This window comes from Syngnathoides biaculeatus, chromosome 11, assembly GCF_019802595.1.
Source record: "Syngnathoides biaculeatus isolate LvHL_M chromosome 11, ASM1980259v1, whole genome shotgun sequence".
Taxonomy (NCBI): domain Eukaryota; kingdom Metazoa; phylum Chordata; class Actinopteri; order Syngnathiformes; family Syngnathidae; genus Syngnathoides; species Syngnathoides biaculeatus.
The window spans coordinates 11,341,718-11,369,599 of record NC_084650.1 but is presented as its reverse complement, the minus strand read 5'-3'; the positions used below and the strand labels follow the sequence as shown (position 1 = coordinate 11,369,599).

General features: G+C 44.6%; 2 protein-coding genes across 2 annotated transcripts in view; one reads left to right on the top strand and one right to left on the bottom strand.

The window, feature by feature from the left end:
- The window catches only part of slit3 (slit homolog 3 (Drosophila)), a 307,110-nt gene extending 305,174 nt beyond the window's left edge, over positions 1–1,936 (bottom strand). Inside the window, exon 1 of the mRNA XM_061834519.1 lies at positions 1,722–1,936. The gene's annotated coding sequence lies outside the window, so the exon portion shown is untranslated. The remainder of the gene's footprint in view (positions 1–1,721) is intronic.
- A 6,084-nt stretch (positions 1,937–8,020) lies between these two features.
- On the top strand, positions 8,021–26,709 carry sec24b (SEC24 homolog B, COPII coat complex component). The gene is made up of 24 exons (XM_061834862.1): positions 8,021–8,303; positions 9,384–10,007; positions 11,509–11,631; positions 11,766–11,894; positions 12,235–12,318; positions 12,668–12,831; positions 12,927–13,111; positions 13,202–13,304; positions 13,861–13,987; positions 14,079–14,188; positions 15,602–15,714; positions 15,804–15,922; positions 16,615–16,670; positions 16,758–16,964; positions 17,877–18,000; positions 18,086–18,244; positions 18,324–18,497; positions 18,824–18,934; positions 19,031–19,206; positions 20,516–20,653; positions 21,035–21,139; positions 23,010–23,102; positions 23,475–23,578; positions 26,088–26,709. Exons 1-24 carry the CDS (start codon positions 8,222–8,224, stop codon positions 26,197–26,199), a joined length of 3,522 nt encoding a protein of 1,173 aa, XP_061690846.1. The 5' UTR covers positions 8,021–8,221; the 3' UTR covers positions 26,200–26,709.
- The last annotated feature ends 1,173 nt before the right edge of the window (positions 26,710–27,882 follow it).

Below are 27,882 nucleotides of genomic sequence, written 5' to 3'. Positions count from 1 at the left end.
TCCATTGTAAGCATTTTTAAATCAACATTGTTAAACAGATCTGCGCCGTCTGTAGCAAACGAGTTACTCCAAATGCTTCCAAAAGCATTTGGGTGAAAAACGGTGGAACAAATGGCAAGTTCATTTGGCCGACGAGACTGACTATTTATGAATATTTCATGGGATGTTTTTTTTCTTGCGATAGGCACTTTGCTTTGTGTCATCATGAATCACCTCCGGATCTTTTCGTTTTCCCTTTGTGTTTAGTATTTGTCATTTGGTGTCACTGTATGTATTTTCAACCAGAGGTCCCCCACCCAAAACCAGTTGAAGCAACTGCAAATTATTATGTAGTATTATTTGCAGACCAGCAACAATTCGTTCATTGTTAATTGCGATATGGTAATCCTAATTTCATCTTCATGTCCAGTAAATTAGCATGAAAATCCTATTGGAGATCAAAGGGCGGCACAGTGGAGCAGCTGGAAAAAGTTGGCCTCACACTTCTGAGGTCCCGGGTTCTAATCCCGGACCCCGCCCGTGTGGAGTTTGCATGGTCTCCCCGTGCCTGCGTGGGTGGGTTCTCTCGGTTTCCTCCCACATCCCAAAAACAGGCACCATTAATTGGACACGCTAAATTGCCCCTAGGTGTGATTGTGAGCGCGGCTGTTTGTCTGTCTCCAGGTGCCCTGCGATTGGCTGACGACCAGTTCAGAGTGTTACCCCGCCTCCTGCCCGTTGACAGCCGGGATAGGCTCCAGGACTCCCCGTGACCCTCGTGAGGATAAGCGCCAAAGAAAATGGAAGGATGGACATCAAAACTAGAAAATGGCAAACACTTCACCACAATTCGGCTAATTCTGGTTTGCAATTTAGCTTTTTGGGATACAAGTCTCAATCCCCCCCCCCACCCCCACCCCAAAAATGCAAGATGTCAGGAAACCTTAAAACTTCAGCCAGCTTTCTTTTGTTTTCACAGCAATACTTGAAATTAATGCATTGTTCAATTTGCGTAGCACAGACACCCAAGGACAATAATAATAATAATAATAATAATGTTCCCTGTATATTACATCTGTCAGGTGTCCTCAACTTAATATTGACAGCATTTAAGTTCCAAATTTAGGGCGCTGGTTATGATTCAAGACAGGGTTGGACCCCCAAAGCAGGAACAGACCATACAGTATGTATGATTCACGTGTTAATTGAAATAAGTAATTATGAACTAAAGTAACAAACAAAAACATCCATCCATTTTCTCCACCGCTTATCCTCACGAGGGTCACGGGGCGTGCTCGATCCCATCCCGGCCGTCAACGGGCAGGAGGCGGGGCACACCCTGAACTGGTCGCCAGCCAATCGCATGGCACATGGAGACAAACAGCCGCACTCACAATCACACCAATGCGCAATTTAGAGTGTTCAATTAATGTTGCATGTTTTTGGAATGTGGGAGGAAACCGGAGTGCCCGGACAAAACCCACGCAGGCACGGGGAGAACATGCAAACTCCACACAGGCGGTTCTGGGATTGAACCGGGGACCTCAGAACCGCGAGGACACCGCTTTACCAGCTGATCCACCGTGCCGCCCAGTTTAATACCAAGAAAAAAAATGTATCAAAACTGAGTCACAAAAGGTGCTGCCCAACACGAAGGAAGCAACTAACTGCAAAAAAGTTGGTGCAAGGCGAGAGCAAACAAAAGCGCCACAACAAAAAGACCACACAAAAAAATGGCTTACAATGATGGGAACGGGGAGCAACACATCGAAACTCAGATGAACCGGGAGCAAAAATCCCAAAAAAAAGGAAACCTTCCAAAATATTGCTGGAGCGAGACAGAATGCAAAAATGGCTGCAAAGAAGAGAAAAGGATCGCTCGGGCCTGCTGGTTGCGTGCATGCTGCGTTTGAGACCGGGAGCCCATTAGCAATTGCTCCCAGGTGCGAGGCCCATCTGACCGCACCCCCTCAAGCAGGAGCGGCAAACTCATTTTTCCTCGTTTTGACCTCCGTCAAGGCGTGGAAATGAAAGACGACCTCGTAAACTGGAATTACACACGGTGCACACAACACATTGTTCATTCACCACTTTGTGAAATCAGAAGCCTATAAAAACATGTTTTTCGAGTATTACACTTCTTTTCCAAGGAGGATCCGGAACACAAAAATGCTTGCAAATATCTCAATTTTGTTACACCAGAACATAATAAATACATTTGATCATGTGATCGGTTGGATCTGGCCTCCGTGCCACCAATTTGACACCATGCCAAGGATCCAAGAAAAAACACAGATGAGAACAAAAAAAAGGGACAATTCACAACACAACAGCGTCAAATGTACACTCCAAGATAATCTTTACGTAAATTTTATATTCATAACTGGATAACCAAATTATGTGCAAAAGAACAACACACCCGAGAAACATACCATAATTTCCGGCCTCTGAGCCGCGAGCAACTTTTTTCACACGCCTTCAACCCTGCGGTTCATGCGGTGATGCGGATAATTTGTGCATTTTTTTTTATAAAAGCCGCAAGGGGGCGCTCGAGCGGAAAAGGTAAGGGTGAGACCGGTGGAATACACGTGCCGAGGAAGTGACTTTTACCGGTCCGGCCCTGTGAGCGCTCTGCTAGCATGTTACTGCCATGTCTTAGTGATTTTTACCAGTGTGTGTGTTTTGTTTTTTTTAACCGGCCCTGTTAGCACGGCACTAGCGTCAGCGTTAGCACTCCAGCGCTAGTGTAAAACTCTCTGTGTACCGTCTTTTTTTTTTGTAAATATCTCGTCTTTCAATGTTTTCACTTGCGGCTTTTACACAGATGCGGCGTATATATGTATGTACAAAATGGTATTTCCAGGGCAGCCCTGTTAGCGCTGCGCTAGCGTGTTACTTTTACCAGTATGTTTTTTTTTTTTTCTTTAACCGGCCCTGTGAGCACGGCGGCGCTAGCGTGAAACTCTTTGTGTACCCTCTTTCTTTGTAAATATCTTGCGTTTCAATGTGGGCACTTGCGGCTTTTACACAGCTACGGCCCATCTAATGGTATTTCCTCAACAAATCTACTGGGTGAGGCTTATAACCAGGTGCGCTCTGTAGGCCGGTTTTTTAACTACATCCAAACATTTAAATGTACTTCTGACTATATTACCTTTTGTACAAAATTCTACTAAATTCATGTGAATTATTCCACGGCTCGCAGGACGCTTCCTTTTCACTCTACTTCGGTGAGCTCATGTTGGAATAAATCATAACGATGCCAAGTGTAATTTCCAATCGAGCGCATGGATGCGCACACCTCCTCGTGTTTCCCGGCATTACCTGAGAGGACGCCCGCAGCCTGATTAAAGGACACCCGATCCGACGACATCCGCGGTCGCCGTGGCGGCTAACTGGCGCAAATTCACCAGAGTGTGGCGGTCATTTCCCCCGTTGAGCGCTCGGGGAGGTCGCACGGGCTAACATTACACCAATCACACGGAGCGCTCTCGGTCGAGTCTTCGGATTCCTCTTCATAACTTATTCTTTGTATATTTCTGCTTGTGTGTTACTAATTGAGCTTCGTCATCACGCATCCAGCGTATCACATCCATTTAGTGACTTTCATTCCACTCCAAATTCCTCATCCCGTTCATCTCTTTTTCCGTCTTGTGATTTGTTTTCCCGGGCGGTGCGGTGGGGCCTCGTGGTTAGTTAGTTGGCCTCGCAGCTCTGAGAATCTGGGTTCCGAACTCGCCTCTCGTTCACAGTAGTCTGGGAGGGCTTCCACTTCGCCCGTGACGAGGACTAAAGAAAACGGATGGGTACGCAAAACATACAGTCGGTTGGGTGTGCCACAAGGCTCAATTATGAGACCACTTTTTTTTGCATACTAGAATTCTGTTGCTTACAAAATGAGCAGCACCTAATGAGGTACAAAAAAAAATATCTCTGATGAATTCAAGTTTTGGAGACGTAAAGAGTGATCACGATTGCTTTGTGTTATGTTCCAACAACCTACACAAATTCGTCCTGACATAATTTTCTCTACATTTCTCGATCACAATCTTTTTTAATTTCGTTTTCAACGCAACTTGAGATAGATCCATCCATCCATCGATTTTCTTTGCTGCTTATCCTCAGTGCTGGAGCCTATCCCAGCTGTCAACGGGTAGGAGGCGGGGTACACCCTGAACTGGTTGCCAGCCAATCGCAGGGCACATCGAGACAAACAATCACGCCTCGGGGCAATTTAGAGTGTCCAATTAATGTTGCATGTTTTTGGGATGCGGGAGGAAACCGGAGTACCCGGAGAAAACCCACGCAGGCACGGGGAGAACGTGCAAACTCCACACAGGCGGGGTCGGGATTGAAGCCGGGTCCTCAGAACGATGGGGCTAGCGCTTTACCAGCTGATCCACTGTGCCGTAACTGGAGATATATTTAAAAATACATAAATGAATAAATTGCCAGCAAATTTCTGTCATGCTATTCCTAAAATGGCTCATCTGAATTGTTTGAAGGTGTTCCTAATGGAGGCATAGCAGGTATTTATTTGTGGGAGGGAAAGTTGTCGGGGACAAAAGCAGAGAAATGGTAAAGGCCGCACAGAGAGACTGAAAAAGAAAAAAAAAAACAACAACAATATTTAAGACTTTGTGGTATTAAAAACAAGCTGAAAGATGACATGGTTGTCATAACATTTGTGGAGGAAAATGTTTTTAGGAGTGATGGCGCTTCCATCCGCCTCTCCCGGGGAAAGATTTAATGTTCACTGATGTCTGGATGACTAATGGCCTTCCCGTTGAAGCAGAAATTATTTTTCCAAACTGCTGTTTTCCCTTTTTTTAAAATTCCTTTATATCTTTTTGCCTTGCATGCAAAATCTCATCAGCGTTGTGTGTTAATGTAGAGAACGAAGCAAATGCAGATACAGAGAGGAGGTTTCACTTGCCTACGCAGTTTTTACTAAGCCAACAGGGATAGATGGAAGGAAGGTTGAACTTTTTTTACCAGCTTGCATACAAACTTTGGGGTCTTCGGGGTTCCTGCCCACCCATCAGGTTTGAAACTAAACCATGAAAATGTTATCTGCCTCGTTCCAAAAATGCGTCAGAGAAGACCACTTTCATGTAAAACTGGGGCTAATTTACATAAGAACCGAGTTTCACTGCCCGTATGTTTATGCTAGTTTTACCTGCCGGAAGGTAGCTCGTTGTTCCTTCGTGTTAGCCAAAATGCCGGCTTGTTGTTTTGCCGGATATTGCTCGAACACTCGGGAAGATAGATTCGCTCTTCATACTTTTCCAAAAGACCCGGTTCGTCGTGAAAAATGGGTTGCACGGGTTCAAAGGACGAGAGCTTCGTGGGTTCCAAATGACAGGTAGGTGTGTATACAGCTACTAAAAAAAAAAAAAAAAAACAATCATTGGAGGGGGAGGGGGGACGTAATCCGTAAGTCAGCGTGCGAAATGTGTCGATGTGGACATCGGAAGGCTTACGTCCAGCAGCCACTGAAGGCTCATCTCCGCCGCGGAGGTGGATCAGACAGGGAGGCGGTTTGGCCGCGGCGTTGTCGTCGCTCATGGGCGGAGTTGTTTTTATCACCGCTGGAGGTGGATCGGACGGGGAGGTGGTTTGGCCATGATCCGCATATCATCTAAATATGGCTCAAAACGATAGGGTAATATTGCCCCGGTCACGTCACTCGGTTGTGAGAGGTTCTCTTCTTCGAAAAGAGCTTCCGCGTCAGAAGGGGCGTGTTGGTCTCCCATAGCAGGTGGCACAGCGTGTTGTCAATGGCGAATGTACCAGTGTGATGTCACGGACAGAAGATACAGCCAATATGGTGACCACTTGGATGTCGTCGAATGACACTTCTGCAACATTGCGCATGAATGACGCGCTCTCCGCTCATATTTATATTTTCGTATAGACATTAAAGCGAATAATGTTATATGTATTTTTCATTCCAATATCTATTTTGGAATGGGTTTTTATAGGCATGACACTTGGCCTTTAAGTAAACTACGGCCCACTTTTTGTCGAAATGAAGCTACTGAATTCATTTCAAAACAGCAAACCGCAAATATGCGCAGGTTCAACATTTGCACGCTTGTGTGCACGTGGGCAAAGTCGCAGTGTTCCTCTCGGATTACGGCGTTCTGGACTGCATCATTAAAAACCTTTGAAATTACAGCATGGTAATTGACCACATTTCTCCTTGGCCCCCGCTTTTGAGGTCATGCAGAGAAAAAAAGACATTTTACAAGCACTTAACATGCATGTTACGGTCATGAGCTCACACTAATCTTACATGTCGCCTCCCTTTTCTCACTCTTCCTGCACTGTAAAAGTGTTATTTTATTTTTTTTTTTTTCCCAAACATTTACGATAGCCTCAAGCAGCGCAGCCTTGCGGTAGATGATGCACTGCCAGTCTGCACTGCTGATTGCCTTAAACATTTACAACGACCTTGGCGCGGGGGCGAGCGCACTGCGGGGTGTAAAAGAATTTCAGCACATTGTATAGGACTTGCTTGGCAATAATTCACGCGCACACGTTAAACTGTGTGAATGGGAAGGTGAGCTCATGCGTGAGCCCACGCGGAGAAGGGCCGTTAAGTGCCACGATGCCCTTTGCATTCCTGCGGCGGGTCCCTGAGCTGCCATGCGTTGCAGGGGGTTTGTGGCTTTTTTGTTGTTGTTGTTTTTATGTCAATAATGGAACATTTAGCTGCAACATGATTGGAAAAAAAAAACATTAGGTTAGTCATTAAATGGTCTTGTTCTGCATTTCTCGGTTTTTGACACTCAGGATCAGTCGGTGTATTTGACTGTGAATCATATTGTGCACCTCTATTACAAGACTAAATTGTTCATTCACTAAGTGTGAATTTGAGGAGCCTATCCCAGCTGACTTTGGGGCACACCCTGGACTGGTCGCCAGTCAAGTGCGCGACATTTGTAGAAAAACAACAATTTACACTCACATGCCCGCCCATCCACAATTTAGTCTTCAATAAATCTGAGAAAGGTTTTGGGAATGTGTGAGCAAATCGGAATACTCAAGAGGGAACCCTGAGCACAGGCACTGGGGAGAACATGAAAAGTGCATGCCGATAGAGTATAAAAAGTCTACACACCCCTGTTCAAATGCTAGATTTGTGTTATATTGAAAAAGTAAACGCAGATGGAGAATTTCAAGCCTTTTTCCAGCGTTAATGGTACCATTACCATGTACATCTCGTTTGAAAAAATAAAGATACTGTACAGCTGTGCACACCCACTCTCTTATAACTGTGCTCAGAATTAACCAATCATATCCAAACTCCTGAAATTGAAGCCAGAATAAAAATATAAATGAGAAATCAAAAGTGTGTGTGTGAGGGTGGGGGGTTGGATTGCAATTCACGTTACTTAGCGGAAGATGGCAGTGATGCAACGATCGAGACTTCACTTCTGTGAAGAAACATTTTTCAAAAAGCAGAACATTTTTTTATCATATATTTTAAAGATCCAGCACGCATTTGTATTCATCCTTTATCTTTTAAAGGTCCTCCATATCGTATTATAACATGAAGCCTATTTTCACAGTGTCGATAAGGTTGGAATATTGTAACTGTAATAATTACTGGCGTTCACCTGGATTAAATTAAAAGAAAATTACACGCAACACATAAGTATGATATATGTGAGTTTTTTTTAACGAATATTAAGTTGATAAAAATGTTAAAGTCGGCAGTTTTTCGCTTACTTTTGACAGGTATTGTGTTGCGTTCGAATACTGTATCAGAGTCGGATCTTTGGGAACACAGCGTTCCAGTAGTATGCATGTTACCTGATTTGCCAAAACCACACAAAATATCGATATATATAATTCCCGCTCACGTTTAACAGGTGAGAATTGATATCTTGAAAAACCATCTTTCGAATTTTCAAGTTCAGAAGGCGTTTGAGTTGGCTTCTTCCCGAAGAGTGATGTTTAAATTCCGATTTCCAGGGAAGGCACCGAAAGGACCGGCGGTTGAAGGTGAAAAGCTCGTCAACATCCTGCTCGGCCGCTGACCCAAGCTCCAAGTCGGAGCTGTCCGAGTCTCCTCTTGCCATCTGTGGCCTCTCCTCCAAACAAGCTCGGCGCCGGATGACACTCATGTGATTTAAAAAAAACAAAAAAAAAAAAAACAGGCAAACATATATTTATATATATATTGACTTCTCATCAGCGCATTTGTGAGGACGGGAGCGTCACCCGCGGAGTGATGTCGGCTCCCGTGAACGGCTACTTCGGCTACGGTCAAACCCCGACGCCGAACGGTGGAGCCGCTGCCCCCCGACAGAATGGTAATGCGATTAGCAAGCTTTCTGGGAGGGGGGGGGGGGGACTTAGCATGCTAATGCTAATGGGATAGTTGAGTGTTGGTGACTTCCAGCCTGAATGAAATCATGAACTTATTGTGGAAATGAGAATTACAGCAAAAACTACATCATCATCACCATCAGCAAGGGGTGGGGTGGGGTAGGGGGACATTTGTCATCAGTTGTCGTTTTGGACAATACAAGACTCCACCGTGATGCTAAGAACTCAAAGCAGGCTGCTAACATTAGCCTCGCGAAGATGAGACCTGTCGCGAGCAAGCTGTTAACTTTGTCGCACCTTGCGCGGCTTGATTTCACAAGTTCTAATTCATTTGCCTCATTTGAGTGCTGTTATAGCCGGTAGTGTATCGTAAAGTCAAATATATAAGGCTGTCATGTCAGTATTAGCAGCACACCGAGGTCTTGAGCCAAGAGCTTCTTATGTTATGAAGATTGTTTGCAGCTAAGACCAAGCAGAGGCATTTAGACTTTGCTTTGACTTTTTATTTGGTTAGCAAGTAAGATGTTGATATATTGGCCCAATGTGGGTGTAACGTAGAGGCCGGCTTTTATGTGGAGCAGGTGCAGGACGAGCATCCTGAAAACTCTCATGCATCATCTGTACAAATTAGGTTCTTTTTGTTGACATTGATGTCTTTCATCTAAGACAAAGCATTTATGGATAGGAAAGTAAAACATGATTCTCACATGACTTAGTTACAACACATAACCAATAACTGCTGCTTTTTTTTAACTGACTTTTTTTTCTGTTCCAAAAATGATCCTGTGTGCAAATCTGTGTTATTCTATTTTCAGTGTCTTGTATTCAGAATATAGTATATACTGTTTGACATTTTAGTTTGGTGGTGTGCCAAGAGATTAAAAAATGTGCCTTGACACAATAAACGCTGGGAAACGTGACTTTGCTCTCAGGAGAACTGCTGCTATGATTATTTTTTCTGTTGTTTCTAATATGTACCGGTATGCTAGAAGTAATGATACATAAATCAGGCATTTGTAACGCCCCATTTGACGCTGAAAGGGTTTTCCTGTTTTACTTCCCAGGTCCAGTTCAGACATATACCGCCGCGTACCCCGCCATGAGTTACTATGGGCCCCCGCCTCAGCAACGGAACTACCACACCATCCCGTCACACTGCACGGGCACATCGGGCAAACCCCCCGTCGCAAACAGCGGCCGCCGTGCAAATGACTACTACCAGAATCACTGTCACGTAGCAGCCCCAAGCTCAGCGCCCCTTTCCCACCAATACGCTTCTGCCATTCCTTCCTCAGCGCCTCCGCCAAGCGGCCATTACAGCCAATTCCAGCAGCAACATCCTCCCTACGCTACTCCTGCAGCTTATTATGGACAGATGTCATACCACTCACCCCCAGCTCACTCCCAGGAGCAGCAGCAGCAGCAGCAGCAGCCCACTTTGTTGCCTCCACCACCTGGTGGTCTCGGGTCCCCCCTCTATCCCGTTGTTTCCTACCCATCTTCGCCAGGGACGAGCCAGTACGGCACGCTCGTCTCCAACCAGACGGCCGCCCCGGTCAGAACGACACGGTACGGCAACCTTCAGCCAGGCTCTACAACAGCAGTAGCAGGAGCAGCAGTGCACCCCGGGTACAATGTGGCCCCTTCTGCTCAGATGGCATCAGCCGTCAACGGTCAAGGAAGCACAAGTATGAGCTTGTCGGATTTTTTTGGTTCTTATTTGTTCAGTCACATGTTGTGGAATAGTTAGTAACAGTTACACCTACCTTAGTACAAGATAGGTCAACTAAGAAGGTCCTACTGTATAAAGTACTCAAACGTTTTTTGATCCAGAAGAGAAATTTCATACATTCACAGCTATGGAAATGGCTACATTTCATTTACTGTGTAAAAACAGCGGTCTCGGGATGGAACCTTGCGACACACCCATTGTGCTGAATATACCTGATCTATCGATCCATTTTCTACAGCGCTTTTCACAGATTAACTGGGGTTTATCGTGTCTGACTTTTGGCTAGAGGAGGAGTACACCCTGGACTTGTCGCCAGCCAGTCGCAGGGCAGATGTACTGGGAGGAAAAACTTCTTTGAAATTTCTTAAATTTCTGCATAAATTGGTCATTAAATTGAGTCTGACCAATCATAAGACTAAACTGCTTAAATACAACAACCGGAAAAATTAATGTGCTTAAGAGAATTATCTTGAGCTTTTTTCTTCATCTTTGGGCAATTTAATGAGATGCTAACATTTGACGTTTTTTTTTCAGTTCTTTGTAACGCAGTACTACTTTTTTTTGTCCTTGTCATTTTAGCTTGTGCTGGTTAAAGATGTGCCTCACAGTTCTGAGGTCCTGGGTTCAAACCCAGCCTCGCCTGTTCGGCGTTCGCATGTTGTCTGTGAGTTTTCTCCGGGTTCTCCAATTTCCTCCTAGATTCTGAAAACATACATTGGAAAGAAAGTTTACTGAAGGAAAAAATGAGTGCGAGTTTGTCTTTTGTTTTTTTTTTTTTGTCTATAAGCACCCTGCGATACCTTGTAACTTTGGGTGTTGCTCACGAGTGACAATGCGGAACAGCTCTGCATCTGCAGTGAGGCAGACTTTATGTCACTCTGTTGTGGTAAAGAAGGAGAAAAACCTGAAGGGGAAGCTCTCAATTTACGGGTCGAGCTACGTTCCAACCCTCTTCTATGGGCCCTGAGCTGTGGGTCGTGACCGAAAGAACAAGATCCCAGATACAAGCGGGTGAAATGAGTTTACCTCGGAGGATGTCCGGGCTCTTCCTTAGAGATAGAGTGAGAAGCTCGGTCATCCGGAAGGGGCTCAGAGTCGAGCCGCTACTCCTCCGCATTGTGAGGAGCCAGACGAGGTGCTTGAGGCATCTGATCCGGATGCCTCCTGGACGCCTCCCTGGTGAGGTGTTCTGGGCACTCCCACCGGGAGGAGACCCTAGGGATGACCCAGGACACACTGGAGAGACTATGGGTAGTGCCGCCATGACCCGACCGCCGATAAGAGGTAGAAAATGGATGGATGGTGCCCTGCGATTTGGTGGTGACCACTTCCGGGTGTAGCCCGCCTCCCACCCAGAGTTACCCGAGATATGCGCCAGTACACCCGTGACCCTCGTGAGGATAAGCAGTTCAGGAAATGGTTGGATGGCTTTTCTCTTGTCTGCTTTCCCATCACAGTTGCAAAGACAGCCCACCGAACCTGCAACCATCAGCCCTCTCTAAACTACGACTCCTACGGCGGCAGCGTGAATGGAGACCGAGCGCCCTCAGGAACTCCCACATCAGTGCCTTCCTCACCAGGCAAGTCAACGATTTATTGTTTCAACCAAAACGTACATTTAAACCACACGAATGTCCTAAAGTTAAATGTTTACAACAAAAAGGGAATTGCTGAAAACCTCTGCTCATTTTCTCTCCCCTCCTCCCGTTTCCAGCGGGCACGCAGTATGGCTACATTGCTAATAGCGGCACGAGCTCGGCCTCCGGTCCGACCGCAGCTCCCTCGTCGTCTAGCTCGGAGGATGATGAGGACGATGATGAGGAGGAAGAAGATGAGGAAGCAGGTCTGCTTTCAAATTAGCATTTTAATATTTGTACGTATACCTTGTGAAGCTGTCCTTCTGTCTCTCTTTCCACTGACCTCCATTGTTCATTTTCCTATGAATCAGTTAAGCTGTCCTGGTGCTTTAAGTGTACCAGCGCGGATAATCCACTCGTTTATTCTTTTTATGTTGTACACATCTGCAACCCAAACAGTAATACTAACAGCTTGATATGTTCTGACAGGATAAGAACTGAGCTCTTATCCCAAACTCCCACCCACCCCCACCCACCGCCCCTCACATACCTAGTTTTATCCGTATCCCCTTAATTTTGTGACATGTCACCGTGATGCTTTTTCAGGCGATGACACGTCATCTTCCACCACTGGGAGTGCGTCGCCGGTGCCCAATAGCTATGATTCCTTGGAAGAAGGCAATTATCCAGGTATGTAAGGGGTCAAACATGCTCTTTTTACCCTTGTATAGCAGACTACGGGTACAACAACCAATCATACTGCAGCAGTGCGTGTTCTGGAGCCAGTCATATCGGAGCAGGGCATGTCCTGCCTCGAAACTATGTAGGAATCCTAATACAGCTGGACTTAGCTAAGGCTAAAAAATAATCAGTCGTATCCCAAATCATCACGGTATGCTTATTTATGTGAATTGCAAAATGTAAACACCATTTTGTATGGTCGTAATAGCATTGCAAAAACAACCGATCTTATATACTGTACAAACTCTGTCTGTATGATGATTGTTCATCATTTTATTGATAACCAACTCCGATGTAGATTCCATGCCACCTTCAGCAAATTCGACCAATCAAGCATCGCCCAGGAGTAGCTATGGTTACAGCGCCATGCAACCGGCCTATGGAGTAGGACCAACTTCTCTCATGGACTCGCAGGCTTCTCGAGACCCGCTTGGACCGTCAGGCTACCAGCAGTATCCACAGGTCCAGCTCCCGCCTTCAGTCAAATGAATTATTTAACCTGCACGTCAATTATAGAGCAGAATAACTGCTGTCCTCACTATCCGGTTTGTGTTCAGGCCTTCCCGAGCTTGTCTCAGCTGTCTGCGGCACTGGGGGGGCTCAGCGGGGTCCCGGAGCTTGAGGTGGAAGCTCTCAGGCCTGTCAACTTGCTGCAGGAGAGGATCCTGCTCCCCCCAAGACCCCTGCAGGCCCCTGAACCCAACCTGAGCTCAGAGCTGAAGAAGGTCAACTGCAGCCCTCAGTATGGAAAGAGTTTTGACCGCTTCCTAAAGTCTGTCGAGGAAAAAACTGATAGGATGCAAATCAACTTCCCTTTTCTCTCCCCTAACAGGACATTCCGGTGTACGCTGACAAGCATCCCTCAAACACAGGCTCTGCTCAACAAGGCCAGACTGCCCCTTGGCCTCCTCCTTCACCCCTTCAGAGACTTACAGGTGGGGTCTGAGTTCTAAAGCAGACACAGACTCACCTACTGTGACGTCAGTCATGACGCTGATAGTCTTCATTCGCTGTTTTCATGGCGAACGCTGTCCTCGTCACACATAACAAGATCCCTGTTGTACTTTGTCACATTTGACACACACATACTCCCCTTAACTACCGCAACACATGCTCTGAAAAATCCATTCATATACATTAACTATTCGTGTATAAAACTGTTTAACTTCTCTGATTTCATCCTGCAAGCACTGCCATTTCTTTCTCGTACACTGTACCCTGTAGATGGGAGCAAACTAAAAGTAGAAAAGAAAATGTAAACCAGTACATCACTGCTATTCACTGATGCTTGTGCCTCATTCTCATTATTTCCAAGTTTGAGGAGCCAGCATCAGTCTCTCCCCAATGAAAAAAATGTCGAGGACCTGAAAACTTCTATTTGGTGTTTTTTCTCGTCTTTGGCATTGAATGAGTTACCTAATGTTGCACCAAATAACAGGTGGCAAGTTGGTCACGTTGTTGGTGGGGATTTCAATAAATGTCTCTCGGCAGCAACTCCCAGTTATCACGTCCAACACCATAGTCCGCTGTCGCTACTGTCGCACCTACATCAACCCTTTTGTTACCTTCCTGGACCAGCGACGATGGAAGTGTAACCTCTGCTATCGGCTCAACGATGGTACGAAACTGTTGTTGTAACTTTCATTTTCATTTAGCGCTGCTTCTCTTCGCCATATATTGATCTTCTGTTACACTCTTTGGCCTTTCAGTACCAGACGAGTTCATGTACAACCCGGTCACGCGGTCATACGGCGAACCTCACAAGCGGCCGGAGGTCCAAAACGCCACTGTAGAGTTCATCGCCTCTTCGGATTACATGGTGAAGACCGCTTTCTTGCTTTGACTTTTAGCTTTCCTTGAAGGCTTTAGTCCACTAGATTGCTGCCACTTTTCATTGAATGGACGATCTACTGTGGTGAGAGTGATCCAACCGAGATGAGTTCACTTTTTTTCAGATGCTATTGTGCAAGTATTGTTTTCATTTAGTTAATTGTGACCAGGCGGGACGGTGGAGCAACTGTTTGGAGCGCTGGCCTCACAGTTCTGTCGAGCAGGGTTCAAATAATGGGCCCGCCTGTGTGGCGTTTGCGTGTTCTCCCCGTGCCTGCGTGGGTTTTGTCCGGGTACTCCGGTTTCGTCCCACATCCCAAAAACATGCTACATTAATTTACCCAAAGGTCTGATTGTGAGTGCGACTGTTGTCAGTCTCCGTGTGCGATTGGCTGGCACGTAGGGGCAATTTAGTGTCCAATTAATGTTGCACGTTTTTGGGATGTGGGAGGAAACCGGAGTGCCCACCCGGAGAAAAGCCACGCAGCCACGAGGAGAACATGCAAACTCCACACAGGTGGGTCCGGGATTGAACCCGGGACATCAGAACTGTGAGCCCAATGCTTTACCAGCTGACTCATATTAATACTAATTAATACAGTATTACTACTATTTCTGTAGATGAAGGCAAGGCAATGTCAGAAGGGCAGGATAAAGTTTTTGGGGTCTTGAACTTGACCAGAATTGTAGGGTCACAAATTTTGAACGTTGAATGAACATAATATAATATAATATAATATAATATATATAATGCTATATTTTCTTTTCTCCTGTATTTTCTCAAAGTGAGAAAACAGCTCTCAGATTGATGCAGTGCAGTTCTCAACCACACACACAAAAAGTTTTCTTATTTCCTCATGTGGCTGCTGCTTTACTAGACATAGAAAACCCATTAAGTGCCAATGGCCCAAAGTACTACACGCAATAAATAAATGTCACACCTCAAACAAATGCTTTCCTGTTTTCTCGCTTCAGGAAAATATAGTGGTGTTCATTAAAAAAGAAAAAAAAAAAGATTCATGATACGTAAGATGATTACATTCCGTAACGGTAAATATAATTAATTATACATTAAGATACAGAATTTATGAAATATAATATTGGAAAATGTCCTATTTTCTTATTTACAGTGAATTGAATTAAAAAACTCATATAAATAGCAAATGTACAATATTAAAATGTACTTAAATGTATTTGTGAGGAAAAAATATCATTAAGATAATTGTAAAATGTATGAAATAAAGAGCACTTTCACTAATCAAGACAAAACTTCTAATAGTTGTCTGTGCAATCAGAGGGATGTAATTTTTAAAACTGTGTCACTGGATGTCCTGAAAGATTGTCCTTGCCAATTTTCTCCGCAAAATTCACCTTAATGCTCACCATAAACTTGCGTCGACAGCTGCGGCCCCCTCAACCGGCGGTGTACCTCTTCATGCTGGATGTTTCCCACAACGCCGTCGAAAGCGGGTACCTGAAATATTTCTGCGAGTCTCTCCTGGACAACCTGGATAAGTGAGTATCAGAGTTGTCAAGAAAAAGTTGTGCGGTGTTCTGCTTAAAAAAAAAAAAAAAGGATGGCAAAGAGGTCTGTGCTTCCTCAGGTTACCTGGAGACTCGCGCACCAAGGTGGGATTCCTCACGTTTGACAGCAACATCCACTTCTACAACCTCCAGGAGGGACTCTCCCAGCCACAGATGTTGGTGGTGACTGATATCGATGGTACTGGACTTTGGGGTTTTCATAATCAGCATTTCATTATTATTTATGACATGAGAACTGTTTTAAGGACAACGATCAACAAATATTGGTCGCTTTTCAACTCCTACTTTAAGCCTTGGAAATTAGCTTGTTTAGAGGAAGCAGCAGGATGCCTCCCACTTGGGCCTTGAGTCTAGAAAAAGCAAGTTGAAGCATATGGAAGTCCCCAGAAAAAGACATTTTCACTTCTTTAGCACCAGCACTGGTACCGTTGTCAGTTGTGCGTGTGGCGCATGCAGCAAGCCCATTGCGAAATACATACTCCTCAAACAACACCCATGACGACAACTTCGCCGAGTTTGTCCTGCTAATCCGAAGTTAACACTTTTGTGTATTCTTGAGAATGTATTGGAGCTCTGTGTACCATTTGGCTTGGATGTAGTTTTTCAGTCAGTGTATTCCGCCCGTGGCCTGAAGACGACGAAGCTTTGCCCAATGCTACCTCCAAGTCATGGGTGAGGAAAGTTGGTGTCTGAGTGTTATTTAAAAGATTCCAATTGTGACATCACAGTGCACAAAGTTGAGAATTATTGACTTGTGTAATTTCACATTTCCTTTGTGATCAAGTAGTCCAGAGATTGAAGCAACTTGGCAGTCAGTTTCCCCTTTACGAAAGTACTCCTTAATGTGTAACTTTTTTGTTTTTACTGCAGATGTTTTCATACCATCGCATGACAGTCTAATGGTGAACTGGAAGGAGAGCAAAGAGGTAGACTTTCCAACGTATTCAAATCTTCCGTAGCATTTGAGGGTGTCTTATATTGTTGCGTCTCTCCTGTCCTGCCCTCTCGTCCAGTTGATCAAAGACCTGCTGACCTCCCTCCCCGCCATGTTCAGCGAGAGCAGGGAAACGCAGAGCGCGCTGGGCCCCGCCCTGCAGGCCGCCTTCAAGCTCATGTCGCCCACCGGCGGGCGCGTCAGCGTGTTCCAGACGCAGTTGCCCACGCTTGGCGCCGGTTTACTGCAGTCCAGGGAGGACCCCAGCCAGCGTGCCAGTGCCAAGGTTAAGCGAGGAAGAAAAAAAATACATTCACTCATTTTATATATTGCATGCAGTCTTTAGGGCTGCGTCAGAGCTGGTGGGGTACACGCTGGACTGGTTGCCAATTATCACAGGGCACATAGATACAAACAAACGTGTACTCATATTCTGATTTATGGGCAAGGAAGCCAGAGTACCGTATTTTCCGCACTATAAAGCGCACCTAAAAAGCCTTTAATTTTCTCAAAAGCCGACGGTGCGCCTTATATGTGGATCGATATTGAGCCTTTAGTGCAACTCCATCTAATGGATGCATAACGTAACCCCAGCCTCGACTGTAACGTCTATTTTATGCGCCTCATAATCCGGTGCGCTTTATATATGAAAAAAGTCTTAAAATAGAGCATTCATTGAAGGTGCACCTTATAGTGCGGAAAATACGGTACATGAAGAATATTGGTCATGCCCGCAGAGTTGGGTGTTTTTTCTTCAATGTTTTAATTCATTTTACTTATTTTATACTACTGAATTGCCACATTGATAAAAATGGTAAAGAAATGGGTCACAGTTTACCATTCCAAAAAGTTGTTGAGACGCTAACGGTAATAAATGATTAATGAGAAATGAAATAAGTCGATTTAGTACACACATGAAAAAAATGCATTTTGCTGTTGAGCTAAATATAGAGAGAATTTTGAGTGGGGGTGGTGGTGGTGGGGGGGGGGGGGTTCACTTTGTACAGAAAGCATGTACCGAAAATCTACTGAACCGTGGCCCAAAAATCAAGGTCCAGACCATACTGAGATTTACTTGTACCCTCCCACCTCTAGTCCATGCCATGTTTATGACATTTTTCACTGTACAGATGTACCACAGCTCATCCAAGATTGAATAGGATGCTGTTCTACTGTCTACTCCAAAACATGTTTGCAGGGAGTGCAGCATCTTGGCCCCGCCACAGACTTCTATAAGAAATTTGCACTGGATTGCTCAGGACAACAGATCGGTGTTGATCTTTTTCTGCTCAGTTCCCAGTACGCTGACCTTGCCTCGCTGGGTACGGGTCTCAACATTCAGTTGTGGCTCCCAACGTGACGAGGACGCGTGCTGACTTTTGCCGTCTCTCCCTTTTTACCGTCCAGCATGTATAGCCAAGTACTCTGCAGGCAACATCTTCTACTATCCCTCCTTTCATCACATCCACAACCCAGCCCAGTTGGAGAAGTTCCAGAAGGATCTTGAACGCTACCTCAGCAGAAAGATGGGCTTCGAGGCAGTCATGAGAATACGTTGCACTAAAGGTATCCCTCTTAAAAATAGTCTGCTGTCCCGCTCAAGATTCCTGACCGCCATTTTTTTTTTCTTTTTTTTTGTCCTCAGGTTTATCCATCCACACGTTCCACGGCAACTTCTTTGTGCGCTCCACCGACCTGCTGTCCCTCGCTAACGTAAACCCGGACTCTGCTTTCGCCGTCCAGCTGTCGATCGACGACTCGCTCGTCGATTCTTCTCTGGCCTGCTTCCAAGCAGCTCTGCTCTACACTTCAAGTAAAGGTAAGGTCATTCGTTGCCAGCTGTTTTGAAAGCGGAGTCCCCAATATTGCCAGCTGTTGACATTCCTCCCCTCGATAATCAACATGGCATGCCGAGTTTCACCGTCTTCGATTCAAAAGCTGTGTGGATGTGCACTTAAATTACTTTTTGGCAATGTTTCCCAGCTTTTATTGTGGGCACACAAAGATCTTTCTTGCCCAAAGTCAGCTGGGTTGGGCTCCAGTTCACACGCAATCCTAATAAGGATCAGCACTGAGAAAAATGGGTAGCTGATGTTGTTTGTCAAATGACAGATTCCAATGGCGGCTCCCTGTTTACTATTGCAGGGAAGCGTCGTATCCGCGTCCACACGCTTTGTCTGCCTGTAGTCAACCAGCTGAGCGACGTGTACGCCGGTGCCGACGTCCAGGCCATTACATGCCTGCTGGCCAACATGGGTGAGTTGCTGCTATTTCCCTTTCGGCTTCTGGAGGCATTTGGTGATCTTGTGTTTTTTTTTTTATGTTAATACTTCATTTGTGTTTTTGTCAAAGCGATTGACCGCTCCGTATCGTCCAGCCTGCCGGATGCCCGGGACGCTCTGATGAACGCAGCGGTGGACTTTGTGAGCGCCTACAAGAGCAACGTGTCCAACCTGCAGCATTCCGGCCTCGTGGTGCCAGCGGGCATGCGGCTTCTACCACTTTACATCCTCTCTCTGCTTAAACAGGTGTGGCTGCCTTTTATTCAAATGGGAATTCGGCGAAATGTCAGGTCACTAAGAAGCTTCAGCCGCTGGGCAGTACAAATTTTCACAAATGAATTAAATGAAATAAACACTGTACATGGGAACCGTGATAGAAGGACATAAAGGGCCCGAGTATCGTCAGATATGGTTGATTGTCTGTGACTTTGATGGATTTTTTAAGACTATATATTACTCTACAGTACAAAACAGTTTTGTATGTTTTTTCCGTGGCCTAAAACACCCAGTACAGTACAAAGTTTTTGGAGATAAATATTTTTTTAAAAGCTTGAACATGGTTGAAAGTTTCACATTTGATCCAAACTTACCACACCGGTGTGCTTGGTTGTTTTGACATTGTTGACACACAGTACTCATCGTAGCAGAGTCCGTTTCATGAGCTGCGCGGAATTAGTGTGCTTCCTAGTTCCAAATCTGTTGCCAACGGCCAATGGATTCACCACCACCAACAACAACAAAAAAGTTACTGGACCAAAACTAACATGCTCTATACGCCAGAGAGTTTTGATTTTTGCGTCACAATCATATCTCTCTCTCTCTCTCTCTCTCTCTCTCTCTCTCTCCCTCTCTCCCTCTCCCTCTCTCCCTACAGTAAACACCAGCAACAGTATAACCATCATCACATGGCTGCCACATATATCTGTAACCCGGAAATGCATCAGTCCCATTTTCTGCTTGCATTTTGCCACAGCACCACTAAACAACAGCGACCAATTGTGGAATTAACAGACAGCGCCAATCGCCATTTTAAATCACAAATGGAAATATTTTTGGACACATTTTTCAGTCCCACTGGTCCATTTTATATATCGGTTGTATTTGGATCTGTTTTAAGGGGCTAATTATTCCACAGGATATATATTTTTCATGATGGTAAATGAAATGTTATATACTTTGATTCGGATTGCAACTGGGTCCGCCATTACAAGCTTAATGCATTAAATACATTAAAAGAACTAACGTTGAAGCCATAACTGATTAGCAAATATGATTATAGGCTTGTGCAGTTGAACAGAATACAGAATTACTTTTATTCAATTGCAATACAACAACTACACTGCGATAACTGTCCTGCTGTATTGTTTTTGACAATTTATGATGTGGATATATGTGGACTTCCAGACAATGAATGAATTGGTACCTTTGCAGAGTTCTTCTTATATCGCGACTCGGCTACAACAGCCCTACAATAGCACGGGTTTTTTTTTTTTTTTTTTTTTATGTTTTATTTTAGCGCTTTGATTGACGCTGCTCTGTGGATTTTGCTTCTCAGAAAGCGTTCCGTACAGGAACGAGCACACGCCTGGACGAGCGCGTCTTTGCCATGTGCGAGTTCAAGACGCAGCCGCTCCAGCAGCTCATGCGGATGGTTCACCCTGACTTGTATCGCTTGGACAACATGTCTGACCAGGTGAGTAAGACAAAAAAAAAAAAATTCTAATAATAATAATAAAGCACTTCTAATTGCCCCTGGCGGTGCAACTGGATAGAGAGTTGGCATCGATGTTGTGAGGACCAGGGTTCAAATCCTGGCTCCGCCTGTGTTGAGTTTGCATGTTCTTCCCGTGCCTGTGTGGGTTTTCTCCGGGAACTCAAACTTAATTGGAGACTAAATTCCCCCCTGCCGTGATTTTGAGTGCCAATGTTGTCTCGCAACCAGTTTTGGGTGTACCCCGTCAACTGCCCGACGATAGCTGAGCTAGGCTCTTGTGAGGTTAAGCGCCACAGAAAATGCATGGATGGACTATTGCCCTTCAGGAAGCTTATTGCATTTGCTATGTTTGGCCTGCAGGGGGCGCTCCACCTCAACGACAGGCTTGTCCCGCAGCCTCCACTCCTCCACTTGACTGCGGAGAGGCTGAGCCGAGATGGAGCTTTCCTCATGGACTGCGGCAGCGTACGTTTCCATTTCAAAGTTAAACTTACAATTTCGCTGTGATTTGTTCAAAGACTTCGGACTGTGGTCATTTTTGACTTTGTTCTGCTTTACATTACATTTCTCTGCTTTCTGCTGAAGGATTGATGGATTAGCCTGGATGTTATGTCATCAGTCGTGTAACCTCTGATCAGTGATATTACAATACTTTATAGCGTGTTTATTATTTGAGTTGCTTTCAAAAACTCCAGCATTCTTTATGAGTTGGTTTTCGGATGTATTTTGGTCAATGTTGTCTTTTCAAAATAAAACAAAACAAACTACAAATTACATTTCCACGTGCATCCACTAGACCAGCGGTCGGCAACCTTTGACACCGAAAGAGCCATTTGAACCCGGTTTCCACGGAAAAGAAAACACTGGGAGCCGCACATCTAAAATGAAGAAAAAAAAAAACTTCTACTACTTTACCGCAGCATGTTTCTCCATTGGCTTTGCCGGGCTTGAAAGTCGCTCAAAATAGACGGCGTTTCAGCGGATATACCCGCTTCCGCAGTGTGACGTCTATTTTGAGCGACGAAAAAATAATATCAAATAATTTAATTAATATTTTAATATTTCAAGATCACAATCTTCAAATTTAGAACTAAAATAATATAAAAACTAACACAAATAAAACGCACTTCAATTAAATACAAAAAAAATTTTTTTGTAATTTATTTTCCCAAGCCAATCAGAGCCGCATTATAAGGATGAAAGAGCCGCATGAGGCTCCGGAGCCGCGGGTTGCCGACTGCTGCACTAGACGATAAGTGGTGCTGATGTAATGATGTTTGTTTCGTCTAAAGATGCCCCAACAGTAACTTAAAAGCTAACCATTAACAGGACACATGCTACAAGGGACTTTAAACAGAAGCACAATTCACACAGAGAGAAATAGAAGCCAACTGACGATTTTTATAGGCCTCAAAGTTTAGAGGAAAAATGAGATTTTACCACTCGAGTCGCCGCTGATTGCAGAAACATCTCTGTGACGGCTCACGGGCTCTACAGTAGTCTGGTTGGGTCTCCGAGGAGTCGTGCTGGAGACCTTTTGGAGACTCCTCTGCATGCTCACTAGAGAAAACAAGTGTAACGTGGCTTAGTGTCACAAAACCGCAGTCCATTGTCAACAAAATGTACGTGGACATCCACTTCAACCTCTGAAAATATTAAAATGTTTTGGAGGGTTTTTTTGATAGTTCCCTATATAAAAAAGCTTAATGTGACAAAACTGCAATCAGTCGGCACCAAGTCCACTTCAACCACTAAAAATATTAGCACGATCGCCCCAATCTATTGGATTTTATGGACTATAAAGCATTTGCCTTGTTGTAGAGGGATTGCATCAGTGTCCCTGATCCGGCACCGATGGCACTTTGGGGAATGTCACCCACTTGCTACAGCACCTACTGCACATTACTTTTTTTTTTTTTTTCCCTTGACGTTTTTGTGCGAGAGTCCAAAATTGAAATTTGATTAAATGCCCAGCGTGCGCAATTTCATTTGTAGTGCGACCTGTTCGTGTGCGCATGTGTCTGCATTAATGAATTACACATTGCAACTTTCTCCTGTCTGTAGTTCAACAACATTCCATCTCCATATATAAACATAAATTATGGATTCATTTAAATTAGATATCCTTTATATAGGCCCAGCGGAATTGGTTGTCACTTTGTCTGAAGACGTATCCCAGACTTCTTCCTTTATGTGACTGCAAAAAGTGATCATTCTACAAGGAAGCGCCACTTTTGTTCCTCCCGACGCTCCCACCCCTGCTGATGTGTTCTGGTTTTTGCTTCATTCTTTTAGCGATTGACTTTTTTTCTGTCTCTCTCTCTTTTTTGTCCAGGTATTTTACCTGTGGATTGGCAAATGCTGCAACGAGACGTTCATCCGAGACCTTTTGGACTACCCCAACTACGCTTCAATTCCCCCCAACATGGTCAGTTAGGAGACGTTTTTACGCACGACATTAAACGAGTCGCCGTGGGTTCAGCGTATGCGAGTTTCACTGGAAGGTGCTCCGTGTTTGTGGGAGGGGAAAAAAGAGCATGTGCAGCAAATCAGACCTGCTGTTGCTGCTTTTTCACCTCTAGAATGTTCCAGACAGCAGCCGTCAGCGTGTTTACCTCCCTTTTTCACAAGGCGGGCTGACGCCTCCCAGAACCACCCACGTGCCAAACATTCCAAACTGCTTTTTTTTTTTTTTTTGTGCGCCACATTGTGTGGCTGAATCCCAATTGTAGTCAGGAAAAGCATGTTTTTGTTGTTTTGTTTTTTTTATTGCCGTTTGTGGTGATGCTGTTTCTGGCAGGGTTGCATTCCCGAGCTGCAGACGCTGCTGTCGGAGAGGGTGCGAGCGTTCCTAGACTGGTTGCAGGACAACAGAGCCTTCAGCTGCATCTTGCACGTCATCAAGTGAGAGCTAAAACACGCTGTCACGCTTGCCACTTTTATGCATTTTCCAAACACATTTTATCCATTTTCTTTTTAGGACTTGTCCTCATTAGGGTCCCCGTCGTAATTTCTGTACTATAAGCCTCACCCAGTACATTTTGAAAGGAAAAAGCGTTTTCTACATACTGTAATTTCCGGCCTATTAGCCGCGACTTTTTTCACACGCTGTCAACCCTGCGGCTTTTGTAATGATGCGGCTAATTTATGCCTTTTTTTCTTACGGCCGCCAGGGGCAGAAAAGGTAAAAGTGAGACGGGTGGAATATATGTCTCGAGGAATACGCAAGTTTTAATGTAACTTCGCGCTTTGTGCGTCAATAAAATTAGGATGAACAGACCCTCATCAAGGAAAATGCAAGACGAAATGCATATGACGCAGCTTTCAAGTTAAAAGCAATCGAGCTGGCCGATAAAGAAGGAAATAGAGCTGCTGCACGTAAACTTGGCATAAATGAATCAATGGTGAGAGGCAGCGGGAAGAAATGGAGCAATGGAAAAAGACGTAAAAAACTTTCAGAGGGAATAAAAGCACCTGGCCTGAACAGTGTTGCTGCTGTGTTACTGCCGTGCCTCAGTGACTTTTACCGGTATGTTATTTACCCAGACCTGTTAGTGCTGTGTTACTACCGTATTGCTGCTGTTTTACTAAGGCGTCTCAGGCACTGTTTGGAAAGAAAAGCTAAGGCATATTATTAAAACTTTGAAAACTGTTTGTGCCGTCTTTGTAAATATCTCACGTTTCAAAGTGGGCACATACGGCTTATAGACAGGTGTGGTTTATGTACTGTAATTTCCGGACTACAGAGCGCACCTGATTATAAGACTCAACCAGTACATTTGTAAAGGAAATACCATTTGGTACACACACCTGTGTAAAAGCCACATGTGCCCACACTAAAACACACATTTAAACACGAGATATTTACAAAGAAAGACGGTACACAGAAAGCGTTTTCAAAGTTTTAATACCTTAGCTTAATCTTAACGTAGCAACAACACGGTAGCACGAACTGGGCTGGTTAAAAAAAAAAAAAAAAACAGCCATGGAAGCTAAACAGTAGCAACACAGTAGGACACCACTAACAGGGCTGGTTAAAAAAAAAATGTACCTAAATCACTGAGATGCAGCAGTAACGCGCTAGCGCGGCACTAACGCTAGCACCTTTTCCCTTGAGTGCCCCCTTGCGGCCATGAGAAAAAAAATGCACAAATTAAATGAATCACCGCATAAACCGCAGGGTTGACAGTTTGACAGTCCGGAAATTACAGTAGCTCAACTCCTTTTTGTCACATGCAACAGTTTTTTTACAGTATTTTCTTGGGAATAAGGAAAACCTGCAAAAGAAATGTTGGTACACATTTTCTTGCACCGATGCAACATAATGTAAACACGCTTTATACGCGTTAACGAGCCACAGGAGGTTAAGCGGCTAACCGGATCTGGCCACCGGACCTTGATTGTGATGAGGTCTGATTTAGTCTGCAATTCATATCAAGCATTTTTTGAGAACTTGGGAAGAAGCCAGAGTAAACGGAGAAAATCCTCGCAGGCACGGCGAGAACATGCAAACTTCACACAGGAAAGAGGAAGCCAAGATAGCAAGCAACACAATTTACGCTATTTATGTACAGTTAACACATCACAGCTACAGAAGATTGGCTGCAGAAGGCCTGTGCAGTTGGACCTGGACTACTTTTCAGTTTGGACAACATAACATAACTTCCCTTCTTAATGGAAAGTGGCCTGACACATTGTCGTCAGTTTTTTTGTCTCAGTCGCAGCGATTTCTCGAGCGGAAGTTCTCCTCTATGACGTGGGCGACTGCTTCCTCAGGGAGTCCATTGTTTGGACTGCCCGCCTCGCTTTCCCGAGCCACCACTCTTGTCTAACACTTGGACCGATAAACAAATACCATGCGGATCTAAAGCCTTTTTGTCAAACGTACCCTTTGACAAGTCCCATCATTTCCTCTGAATGCAAAGGAACTGCAATAAAAACCTGCATTAACAACAGCAACCAATAGCAAATCACATTAAAATTTCATTTTGCTATTAAATATGCCATCTCGATCCAATCTGGATTGGAATGGATGTGAACAATATATTACATTACATTTAGAAGAGTGGTCCCCAAAATCCCACGGACCATATGGTACGGGCCCACATGGATAGACTGGGGGGGGGGGGGGTTTAAAATGTAGAATTGGAAGTCATGTGGGAATTTTTCAAATATGTTTTCAAGAAATTCTGAATGAGCTGAGCATTTCGAATGCGGAAGGGGAATGAAGTGGGACTATTTTGTTGAACGTCTTGTCTGCAGTGATCGTGGAATTGGGGAAAATGTGAACATTTATTTAAATGAGGAAAATAGTCCGCCCAAGGGTGTGAAATTTCAGAAAATGCCGAAGTTGGAACCTGACCCAGTTCTCTGAACGGCCCGCTATTAAGAGGTGACTTTCTTTCCGCTTTAGGGACGACGCCTCGGCCAAAGCGACCTTCTTCCGGCACCTGGTGGAGGATCGCTGCGAGTCGGGCTCCTCCTACTGTGAGTTCCTGCAGGACATCCAGCAGCAGGTATCCTAGTCGCGGGCACATGATTGTAGTGGAACACTGGTGCAGTTGGACCGGACAGGGGACGCGGGGGGCGAGGGCAAGACCAGAAACCACACAGGAACCTCTCCCGCTGCCCTGTAACTTCTCCTTGAAATGGGACAAGAATGGAAAACGGAGCCAAGAAGATGCCACTTTGTCGTAGCGCTGTACTATTGTTTTGTTTTTGCGTTGTTTTTTTGTTTTGTTGTTTTTTTTTTTAAAGATTTTACTGACTACTGAAAACGATGATGGGAAGCATTTCACTGGCATGCGCTCTGGAATATCTTCCTATCGGGAGGAACTGATAGCATTTGGGTGTTGGATACCTTCATTGACCAATTGTGGAGAGAGGAAGAAAAAAAGACCTCCTTGTCAACAACTTTTTTCCCCCCAATACCAGTCACTAAATGTAACTATCTTCTTTGTAACTACTGAGAAAAAATCTTTTACAGATGATAATTTATGAATCTGCTCATTAAATAAAAAAATGACAAACCCAACACTGACAGACGTGTCCGAAAAGCTTTCATGACATCGCAAGCGCTCGCCTCCTTCTCTTTGTTTCCACTCCGCTTGCATCATTTAGCACACCCAGCATTACTTCATCACTTCTGCAGCCATGTTAACACAATGTGTGACCTCCTTCTGTTTGTGTGGAAAATCTTTTAAATTCCAGTAAACACGGCTTTAAGTTTTTCTCTCTCAAAATAGTACAACAGCTCCAAGCTGAAACCAGACGCTAAGAAAAATATGCCACTGGAGGAGGTTGAAGCTCTCTCGGATTCAAAAAGGTTATCCAAGAGGAGACTGAGGGCAGAAAGAGTGTTTCAATGTGGGCACTTGCGGCTTATGTATATACCAAACGGTATTTCCTTCACAAATGTTCTGGGTGAGGGTTATAACCAGGTGTGCTGTGTAGGCCGGGAATTACGGTAATTTTTTGTTTTTAAACCCCTTGAGACATATTGTCGCAATTATTTCCAGTCTCATGAAAACAAGATGCTAAGAAGTTAGAGCGCGTAAACATCCGAACCCGCTCCATTTGCGTGCCTCCCCCATGGGCCTGACCGCTGCTCTTCTCAAAAGGGGAAAAATGTTTTTTCTTCAAATGTGCATCATCACACGCTCGTTACAGCTTCCAGCCGTTTTGTAATAATCAAAAATGACGGGAGACGATGGGCAAATCCATTTGGAAATGTGTCGGAAAATTCTTGCAAATCTCAAAGCTGGCTTCGGCTTCACATGCTTTTCACCCCAAAATCGGATTTATTAAGGCTTCTTTTATTGGTTCCAGGCTGCGGTGCTGTCGGCTATATTTAGCATTCAGCGCTGGCTGGTCCAACCCTCCCCACGCCCCAAATCATCACATACACACACATACCCCAAAATGCCTCCGCCGCACGTCGTCTCATTGCTACAAAACCCTCTTTGACATGTTCAGGAAATGACGGTGTTCATACCATACCATTTTTTTTTAATTATTTTGCTTTTACAATAATAGGAACTGACTGAGTTTTGATTTAAATTCACATAGAAAGGAGAAACTCACTAACATATTTTGCTGGCCTCTAAGTATGTGGTGGAAAATGCTCCCAACTAAGTCTAAAGTAAAGGAATTAAAAAGCAATTCAAATTTTCAATCACAACAACTTTTGTTAGTTCCCAGATGCATGA

Bases quoted from the DNA above. Each gene is read 5' to 3' on its own strand.
- sec24b (XM_061834862.1), top strand. From the start codon at position 8,222: ATGTCGGCTCCCGTGAACGGCTACTTCGGCTACGGTCAAACCCCGACG. The intron at 15,715-15,803 runs GTGAGTATCAGA...GTGCTTCCTCAG, and splicing joins CTCCTGGACAACCTGGATAA to GTTACCTGGAGACTCGCGCA. The intron at 19,207-20,515 runs GTGTGGCTGCCT...TTTGCTTCTCAG, and splicing joins TCCTCTCTCTGCTTAAACAG to AAAGCGTTCCGTACAGGAAC.